Below are 10,281 nucleotides of genomic sequence, written 5' to 3'. Positions count from 1 at the left end.
GAGGTTTAGGCTGCAGATGAAAATGAGGTTGTTTTTTTCTTCATAACAGATGACTCCTTGGCTATTCTGTACTAATGATGCCTCTGAGTTCTTAAAGTTGCACATTTCCAGTATTTTACCTAATGATTTTTGTATTCTTAAAATTATATATATTTTTAAATAATGGAGAACTCTTGTTGCAAAATATGAAAATCAAGTCTTGTTCAGTGGCAGCTGCAAAAGAGGATGTGCCCTTTTGGGCAATTCCACAGAACTATACGCAGCCTCTTCGATCTTTTTGTAGCATAACCAATATCTGTCGTCTCTGACATTTGAAAATTGAGGTAGCAACAATAAGATGAACTGCCTAAACCACAGCTCCTATTAAAAGCTCCTTAAGCATGTAAAATGTTAGGCCAAAATTCAAAGTCAAGAATTAGAATATATCTGAAAATTAGACTGAGTTGCAGTGCTGAAATAAGGCATTAAATCCTTTACTTTTAGGCATCCAATCTTAAGCAAACAAACAAAACCCAAAACTTCTGATTTGAAAAGGCATCTGGCATAGTAAATAAAGGGACATTTTAAACGCAGGGCATCCTTTAGATCAGGAAGATCAAAAAAGTGGCTTTATGTATGATTGTTAATTAAGGAGGTTCAAGCAGAAGATTCATTTGAATGAATGAATGTCTAAAGGTAACTTTTAAAGTAGTCTTCTCTGATTTCCCAAAACGTGCAACCGTGACATGCTGCTGACAGCAYTTATAAGTGAAAAAAAAGAGCTGCAATAGCTGACTTGCTTCCACTACTTGCTTTTCTTCCACTGACAATAGAGGGATTAGAAACCTAGAAACCCAATGATTTTTGTTAGTCATCCTAGATGCTGGATCAGGCAGATCAATACAARACTTGTTCTCAAACTCACCCCATCCATTTATTTTATGAGTATATCTTATACGTCTCATGTTACCCCATGAGTGTAGGCAATCTCCTCTCAAAAGAGTAATGTAAGACAGAGAATRGGCCTCCTGCTTGTAAACAACTTTCAAAAAGTTGCATAAGAAAGGAAGCAAATAAATTTAGACTTCAGACAGGTATAGCATCCGTTTTCAAAGAACCTTCCTATCCACGATTATCTTGCAAGGACACATACACACAAAAAAACAGACATATTGCATCTCATTGACTTTGAGAGATTTATTGCAATCTACTTTTCACAACTTCATATGAAGACTTTTTCAAGAATGCTCTACTTTTCACCTGCTGCTTTAACTGGTTCTCCTGTAAATTAGCAATTTGTTGTTTTCCTCCTGCTTTTTGAATCGTAAGCATCCAGTTATTTTAGCTTTAATCCAATTACACACTTATGAATATTCAATCTTGCTGACATAAGTTAAAAATGAAGATTTTTTAATTGTATAATTAAAATGCTTAGAAACATGATACAGTTGAAAATGACACTAGAATAATTAACTGAAGTATCACATTTTCATAAAAAAAATGTGCACCCAGTTCCTAATACAAAGGAGTTCAGATCAGTTAAAATATTTTCTTTTAAATAAAGGAATAAAAAAATTGTGGCACTTCAGTAAATTGGACTTTCTTGTTTTATTGCATATTGCAATGCTAGATCAATATAGGCTCATCAGCAGCAGGGGATATGAGAAGCAGGTCACRTTAAGGTGTCAGTCGTTTGGGATCCCGTGGGAACATGGAGGTCTGACGAACATTGTGCAGCCCCAAGTACAACATAGTTACTCTTTCCAGCCCTAAGAGAAATAAAGAAGAAAAAAAAACAACCCAGTATATTTGGTTCTTAGTCCTAAATGCTGAGGTCAAACATTTTGTAACTACAGCCAACCTCACAAATGATCAAGGACTGTTAGACTCAAAAAGGAGCTGGAACCAAAAACTGAATTTTACCTACTGTACCTTCCAAAAACATATATCATTTGGAACATGTATCAGTTAGGGTACTAAAGCTTTGATTTTGTTTAGAATCACTTGGAACTTTCAAGAAAGAGATGGTGTTGAAAACCGAAATGCAGAGCAGGGGTTCACAACATGGCATCTTGAAGACAGATCCACAGTACACAGCAAATCACTCTACAGAGCTGATACCAAGTGCTTCAGCACAAGAGGCATTAATGGTCAATAAATAACTAAAACAACAAAACACTACCTTTGGAGAAGATTATCCCAAGAGCTCTGCAGCACAAACACTTAGACTGGGCAATCCAATTGCAACTGGTATCTTTATGATAATGCTAAATATTTAATTGGTTGCTGTGTTCTCCCTTGTTGAAACCTTAGAGGTTGCGGGCGTATAGTGTGGAATGTGGAAAGACTCCCTRTGGGGGCTATATATTCTCGGCTCCCCAGCCATGCCGAGATGAAGCCCAGTCACACACTGCTGTTCACATCTCCTTGCCCTCCCATGTTAGGGTTTCCATATAAACATCTAGGGAACAGTGTTCCCTCTCATAGGATCTTTACCCGGTGCTTGGCCTAGCCTCTGGAATGTGCCATGGGGAGCATTTCTGTTACAGGACGGATACAACCTCAGCTTCCTTGATACTGGTCTGACAGCACTAAGTGATTTTGTATTGCTTGCAAATGCCACGCGCATCCCCCTCTGCTTATACACAGTGCCCAACCATTGAGGTTTGCATCTTGCAAGTATTTAAAAAAAACAGCTGCCTTAATGACATAGTCTATTTGTTAAAGGCATACTTCAGAAATTGTTCAGGAAACAAGAAGAGAATTTAATAAATACTCTTTACAAAAGTAATATAAACCTGAAAAAACTGAAATTGCAGATATTGCCTAGGATCTACAAAGTATCCTTTTCTCACAGAGATGAATAGATTTTGCTAATTGAAACAGTAGCATACATAAATAGTAGGATGACAATTGAAATTTTTAGATTCAAAATGTTTACATCCAAGAAGGGAGACTGCCGTATAACTGTTGAAACATTTAGCATTAGCCAAAGCTGATCACTGACACTCAAACCACTGTGAATAAGCCAGAAGCAATCACTTGTTTCTCCCCACAGCAGAACCRCTTCATCAAATGCACGAAGGGACTATGGAGCTCCCCTTGAATAAACAGCTCTCAGTTATTTAACAAGATTACCATTTTCAAATTGATATTGAACCTGCTTGAGATCAAACAGTTTAAGTTAAGCTCAGGCCAATACAAAGTAAATAWCAGAGATAAAAGATACATACCTATTCCACCACCTGCGTGTGGAGGTGCACCGAAACGGAAGGAATCAATGTAGGCCTTTATTTTCTCCAAATCTAGGGAGGGAAAAGATATGTTTATTTCCATTAATTTCTCACCTGCTTATTGAACTTCAAGTCAAACAGACAATTGGCTAGAAGATTATAAACACAACTAAACGTGTTTTGAGTGTATCAATTTTTTTTACAAGCACTGTCTAGAAATGAATATAGCCATTTTAYCTTATAATTTTGTTAATAACTTAATGCCAGAAGGTATTTCAAAACCAAGTACGAAGTAGTAGAAACTACTTGTAATTTATGGAAAACTGTGACTTCTTGAATACACTGCAGTGAGAAAGTGAAGATCCAAGAATCATCTTCCATTGTAGCACGAGARCTCTTTTTTTTTTTGTTGCTACTTCCTATCTGCAACCTTAATCTCCCATCTGCTGAAACGATAATTTTAATGTACATGTTGCATTCCTATCTGCCACATAACTTACTACTATCCAGCCCTGTCTCTGTCAAGTCTTTCTATATCAGCAGAGACTTCTTGAATGATTCCTTCTTTCTTGTTGATTCCCACTTCAAGACTTAAAAAAGGATCACTAACCACAGAGGACTCAGATGGAGCCTTTGTAAGAGGGTGGTGAGAGAGCAGAGAGGGAATGGCAGGATAAGACTTCTTGTCTACTCTCATTCCACTGCAGGATCCTGTGTAGGACCCTCATTCCCACACTATGATCTGTCTAAAGCCTTCAGAAATGATTCGTTTTCATCAAGATGTTTTGGGAAAACCAACCAATTTCTTAATACCACCACTYTAAATTGAAATGGTTAAGCAGACAGAGACTAACATTATGCAACAGGCTGTACTACAGTTTTAACAATATTGCCATGCATCAAATTCTGCCCTCCAGATGCTTCTTTTCTAAAGGAAAAACATCCTACCACAAAGTACACACTTAACATTAGTTTTATACTATATTATATAGCTTAATTTGTTACCAATGCCATGATGCAGGGCTCTTTCTGTCAGCAGCTGAGGATCATGAATTCTCTGAGCTCCAGACAAAATTTCTTCCCCTCTCATGAACATATCATAAGAGTTGGAGTTTTTCTGGAAAGACAAAGATGAATTTATTTCCAATGTACAGTTGCTTTTTGAAGTTATATGCAACTGTTAGTATCTTTGTTTATGACACCCAAAGTTGTRTAGGAAGAGTGAAATGTATTTGGGGACTGTTAAAATTACTGTGAAATTAACAGTAATTCAGCTCCACTCCTTAGGCTCGATTAGATTTTTAAAAGCTGAAGTTGGTCMTTTGAAAAATCATTATACTTGCACATTGTTATTGCAGAAAAAGATGCTATAGAAATATTTATTCTGGATTTAGTAATAAACTAGAGAATTTCTAGCAATATAAAAAAATCTGTTAAAGTGTCTGTTRCAGTAGAAAAACATATTTTTCAGAGATTGCAGTAAAAGCACCAATGCTCTGACTTTYGTAATCTTGTCATAGAGCCACCCCAATATTTAGCTTGATTGGTTTCATTGTTGGACACTTTCACCAGTAAAGAGTAACTCCAAACATTTTACAAATCATGTAACACTGATCAACTCTTGTTATCAGAATTTCACTTGTAGCAGAAGAATAATATAAAAGTATTTACCTATTTAGTCAGGTTATGCCTACATAAAAAAAATTCAACTTAAAAAAAGTCACAAAACAACAAAGGATTTTACTTACAGGGTTTACGGGGTCCGGCATTGTATAGAAAGGCCTCACAGCAAGAGGGTATTTGTCRAGGATATAGAAGTCTGTGTCATACTGACAGAAAAGAAAGTCATTTTAAACAGGTAGTATAATACAAATTGATGTAAAACACAGATTACACAAGCATGAACCAAACAGTTAATCTTGGAAATTTCAAAAAAACAAAATCAATAACTCTGCAGAAATCTGACATTATCATCTTAAAACCAACTGCTATCAGTAAAAACAGTGCTAGTTTTCAGTTTTCCATGATTTCTTATTGTGAACTTCAGGATGCTTGGCAGTAAAGTGTCTTGCCATAATAACTAATGATTTCTTTTTTGCCAAAGACTTGTATTCTCCTAGAGAACTAATTAGAATCTGTGTTTTTAATTACCCTAACRGGAAATAAGTAAATCTATTTTGTCTGTTTAAAAGAACAAGGGATAAAATAAATATAAAGAGAGAATTTAAATGGTTTGAAACAACTTACTGATGATAAAAAAAAAAAAAGACAATAGATAAAGTAACAGCAAAATGTAAATGCTGTCAGAAGATGCTTACACCAAATCACAAACTGTCTTAACTTATGCATATTCTCACATTCATCTTCTCCATCTGCACATTAAAAAAATACCCTCCCTTCCACAAACTGAGGCTTAAGTTTCCATAACAAATTAATTTAGTCTAAAATAATAGTTACCTTTTCCTTTACCAGACGTCCCAGGAGCTTTTCATTAGGTGTGCTGAAAAAGATTACCACCATCAAAATTAAGTGATAAAATTTAAAATCACTGATGTGATGATAGGCTTCATAAGGCTAAAGAGTTCAGAAGTAATTTACTGTATCCKACTCTAACAAAATGCACTACTTGCTTCTGAGTGTTTTGGTTTGTGTGRACAACAATTTCAAACTATTTGTTTCTATTCCTAAATGTTTTGGTTTTRGTCCTAGAAATTTCTTAAATTAGCTGACATCTGGAGATTTCTTGCTCTTATTATACATACACCTACCTCCAAGTCACTATATTCAGATCACTGACAATCTGTGCACTAAATTTATGCATCTATTGAACAAATCCATCTTTCAGTCAATGTCAATTAGACCATCACCTAACAATCTTCCTGAGAGGCAGGAGGAGGAAATGGGGAGGTGTTACTGAAAAAGAAAAACTTTCAGACTGAAGAATCTTTTAATTTAAGCCCATTTAAAAAAGAAAAAGTGACAATTCACATGAAGAACTGTAATTATTAGGCAAACAAATACTTCTATTAGGCTTAGGAGGTTCAAAGTTCCTCTCATTTCATATTTTAAGTTGTTGCCTTTTGGATGTTATGAGTTTTGTAAACACTTTACAGTGAAAGAAAGGCTTATTTTCAAGTCTAGCCATTCATTTGTCAGGAAATCTGGATATGAGAACAGCTTATTCATTTTGAGATAAGTCAGCTGCCTAGTGTCAAGCTAATACTTTACTATTGCAAGTCTAATACCTCATAATTTGTATTTCAATAATAATTTCAATGAAATAATTTCAATACCTCAGATCTTCTTCATCACCCATCTCAACACCAGCCTCCCTTAACATGGCGACAGCTTCACAGTATTCCAGCCTCAGAGTTGGCTCCAAAAACTTAAATGGCTCACAAGGGAACTGTTTGTTCACTGTCTGAATTTCATTTTGAAATCTACATACGAGAAAACAAAAGAGAAGCAAAATACCACACCATCAAGAAACATAACTCTTCTTGAATATARTAATGGTTTTGCAATGCCAATAAATTTTTGCCACAAGAGGGACCTCTTGCAACATACAATTATTTTTTAAGCAGCTTCTGGAAAAGTTCTGCATAATCCTACTGAAATGATTCATGCAAATTAATGTAATCTGCTTAAATGATATACACATTAGTATTTTACTATTACTTCTGGTTTATTCCTTTTGAAAGAAATCACTGACTAGATCAAATTCTTCAGAATAAAGACATATTTACATCATCCTTTTGATTTGTAGTATTTAGCTGGGCTCTACTTTGATTTGTGCAATTTCAATAAAGTAGAACACCTAGTCAGCTGAAAAGATCTGCCTTTCTGTTGTCAAGATACTCTAATCTGCAAGAAAATGAAAATCACTCCTTAAATTGCTAGTTTGGCTTTTTAATGAGTTAGACTGCAAATAATGGAAAAGAGCCTTTAATTCTTTCATGTCAGAGATACAGGCTACTAGTATGTAAATATTAGCTTAGTAGTTTAGTGTTTAGTAAACAGTAAACATTAGATTAATAGATCAATCTACTTCTGATGGCATAAAAGGAAGGATATTTTACAGTAATGATGAATCATTCCCGTCAGGAAGCTTATTCAGCAGTGAAGATGAGGTTTTCTTAGTGCAGTCTGGCACATACTCTAGGAGGTGCAAATCAGGCTAAAAACAGAAAACTGCCCTGGCTTTACTGAACTCTTCAAGTTAGGCACAGAGAAACTCTTAGCTCAGAGAYAGTTTTGAGGCTCTCCTGTAAATCAGGTTACTAACGATTATCTGTTAGGCTGAGGATAAAATGCGCACCCATTTCATAACACAGTATTAGGTCTCTCCTAGAGATAAGTTGTCTGTAAAATGGAAAATRCTCTAGTTACCTTTCCTGAAGTCCCTTGAATATCTGCACCAAGGTATCTGCAATCTCATCTACCACTTCATGATAGTGATAATTAAAAGCCATTTCCATATCCAGACCAACAAACTCAGTCAGGTGTCTGTGTGTATTGGAGTCCTCAGCTCTGAATACTGTAAAATTAAACACCAGAAATTTTATTTACCTGACATTGTATTTCCTGACTGGGAAAAAAAAGCAAAAACACACACAGATAATCACCTCAGCTTATGCACCAAGCAGACAATGCTGCTTTTAGACATGACAACTCTTACTCAAAAAGAAAGATAAAACTGACTTCTGCAAAGCATCATTTATAACAGTGACAACATCACTGTAACTGTGACAGTCAAGGATATAAGAGAAGCAAGATTTGCAATGAGGCAGYAGATTGTGTTAGACTAGCAGGAGTGGAAAAAATAGACAAGCTTTCAGGCATGTAAGAACTTTCAGACTTGAAAAGCTGCCTTTTTCAGAGGAAAAGGGTTTCTGCACGTGTGTGTGTTGTTTTCTTTCAAGTATGTTGTAGATAAACATGTCTTCCTACAATCCACAACTCATGATTTTGATAGATGAACAAGACTATATTTAAGATCTTCTGAAATTGTTGCCTTTTTCTTTGGTAAACTTTTACTATTTGTTTTCTACCATTTCCAGCTTAGACAACCTTAAATCTAATTTTAAGGTCTTAGAAAAAGGTACCAAATTACTGCTTAAAGAGTCAAGGTTTTATTGCAGCATGTATTTTGAGAAAGAAAGCATGAGCCTGAAAAACATTACATTTGGATTATTTATGACAGCCCACTTAAACTTATGAGCTTTCTAAATAAAGTTGTATATATACAAGAGTRAAGGATAAGTACATTTTAATATGTGATCTGAGGTACAGAAAATCTAAACTGCCTATTTTAAAGTATTTGTTATTAGGCAAATAAAACCCGTTTAATAGGAAACTTCAAGCTTCAGCAATCACAGTTGTTGTATGTTTCACTGACTTCATCACATTATTGATTTTCAATGCAACAATTCCTTCTCTGCCTGGAAGAGGAGGGTCTGAAGAAGAGTATTCTATCCTCACTTCAGCATTTTAGCTTTGTTCCAGAAACTTCTGTCAACCTTACTCACCTTCATTAGTCACCCCACTTGAGATTTGCATTTGGTAAGTGAAACCATATAAAGTGAAACTATTCAAGCTTTCAACGTACACGTTATCTTAGTTGCCCCCAAGCTGCTAAAAGACATCACTGCACACTTCAAAACTTGGATAAATCCATGCTCTTCTTACCTGGCCCAATGCAGAAAACCTTTTCAAAGTCAGCACATATACACATCTGCTTGTACAGCTGTGGAGACTGAGCCAGGTAGGCACTGCTTTTGAAGTAAGATACAGTAAAAACATTGGCTCCTCCTTCACTGGCAGCTGAAACAAATGTTTACAGTAGTTATTAGGATAAAAATGAAAGGAAAACTCAAGACATTGATTCAAGTACTATTGAGCTTATGTTTAAAGAATTAGATTTTTCTTCAAAGCGTATGAAATGAGATGAAAAAAATACAATGGTGCCCATTAGTGCTGTGGGAAGTTTTGTGGCCCACAGCTCTAAGGCACTGCCTTGCAAATTTGTTGGGGTAGTTTAAGATACTACTATCTCCAGCTGTTCCTTTCATCTACAAATCTAGAGTTAACTGGCTTTGATGGCCAAATGAGGCCACGATGCACAGCTAGATTTACCAGAACACATCATCTACCAAAGGTCTAAACACTTCTCTCAATATGAGGCAACTAGCACAGCAAGTTACCTTAAGAAAAAAAAGGAGTCAAGAACATATGCATTTGAATTCCCCATTTTAAATTGCTTAAACATCAGCTAAGTCACTTTTCCCAAAGTGTGATATGAAAGTTACACTTGTCTACCTTGCTAACAAAAATATGTCAGAGTAAAATACTGTCAAGTAAGTTCCTAAAAAACGTGTATGATAACACTAGAAAAAGTGCTAAATACTGCTATTATCATTAACTATTCCACCAAGATTAACATTTCTCTTCTTTCAATACTAATAGTCTAACTAAAATGGTCTAGGTGAATATCTACATAATTATTTTTTGAACATAAAAACAACATTTATGTTGTTTTTACAACATTAATGTTTTTACAACATTATGTTGTAGTTCAACAACATTTAAAACATTTAGACATTTTTAAAAAATGACTTTTGATGAAAATACAGCAAATTAGCAACAGAATCTAAACCTACCTTTCAAAACTTCCATTTGAGCTGAAGCTGCTGAGCCATACCTTCAGAAAAACACTGCTAACACCTTCCACTCAATCATACACTTATTGCTACAGAGCTGAAAGTTAATATTTGCTATAATGGCATCATCTTTTATACCATGATAGGGTGGTTGCAACTCCTTCATGATGAAAGCTGCTTTTGAGTTAAACTGGAATATTTTTTATTTTGAAATTGGAAATAGGATTTTAGATTGGCAGTGCTCAACATTCAGAACACTAGCGTGAAAAATAACACATATGACCACACATGTTTACATGTTGTATGTTGTATCTCTGTTAAACCAAATCAAAACTTGTATATGCTGCAGAGGACATAAATTAGGCATATATATTTGTATTGTCATTGTTTCAGCAACTGAAGTCAGGTGA

At 35.2% G+C, this 10,281-nt stretch overlaps 1 protein-coding gene across 1 annotated transcript in view; it reads right to left on the bottom strand.

Moving 5' to 3' along the window:
* Window positions 1–1,258: 1,258 nt before the first annotated feature.
* The window catches only part of DARS (aspartyl-tRNA synthetase), a 32,794-nt gene continuing 23,771 nt past the window's right edge, over window positions 1,259–10,281 (bottom strand). Inside the window, exons 9-16 of the mRNA XM_026040840.1 lie at window positions 8,901–9,035; window positions 7,602–7,749; window positions 6,506–6,652; window positions 5,670–5,712; window positions 4,961–5,041; window positions 4,218–4,329; window positions 3,213–3,284; window positions 1,259–1,748 (exon numbers count right to left, since the gene is read on the bottom strand). Coding sequence (XP_025896625.1) covers window positions 1,657–1,748; window positions 3,213–3,284; window positions 4,218–4,329; window positions 4,961–5,041; window positions 5,670–5,712; window positions 6,506–6,652; window positions 7,602–7,749; window positions 8,901–9,035 — 830 coding nt within the window. The 3' untranslated portion in view covers window positions 1,259–1,656. The remainder of the gene's footprint in view (window positions 1,749–3,212; window positions 3,285–4,217; window positions 4,330–4,960; window positions 5,042–5,669; window positions 5,713–6,505; window positions 6,653–7,601; window positions 7,750–8,900; window positions 9,036–10,281) is intronic.

Source organism: Nothoprocta perdicaria, unplaced genomic scaffold (genome assembly GCF_003342845.1).
Source record: "Nothoprocta perdicaria isolate Ctin4 unplaced genomic scaffold, notPer1 scaffold_27, whole genome shotgun sequence".
NCBI classification, from domain to species: domain Eukaryota; kingdom Metazoa; phylum Chordata; class Aves; order Tinamiformes; family Tinamidae; genus Nothoprocta; species Nothoprocta perdicaria.
The sequence above is the reverse complement of the archived record's forward strand: the minus strand, read 5'-3'. Positions and strand labels throughout refer to the sequence as shown.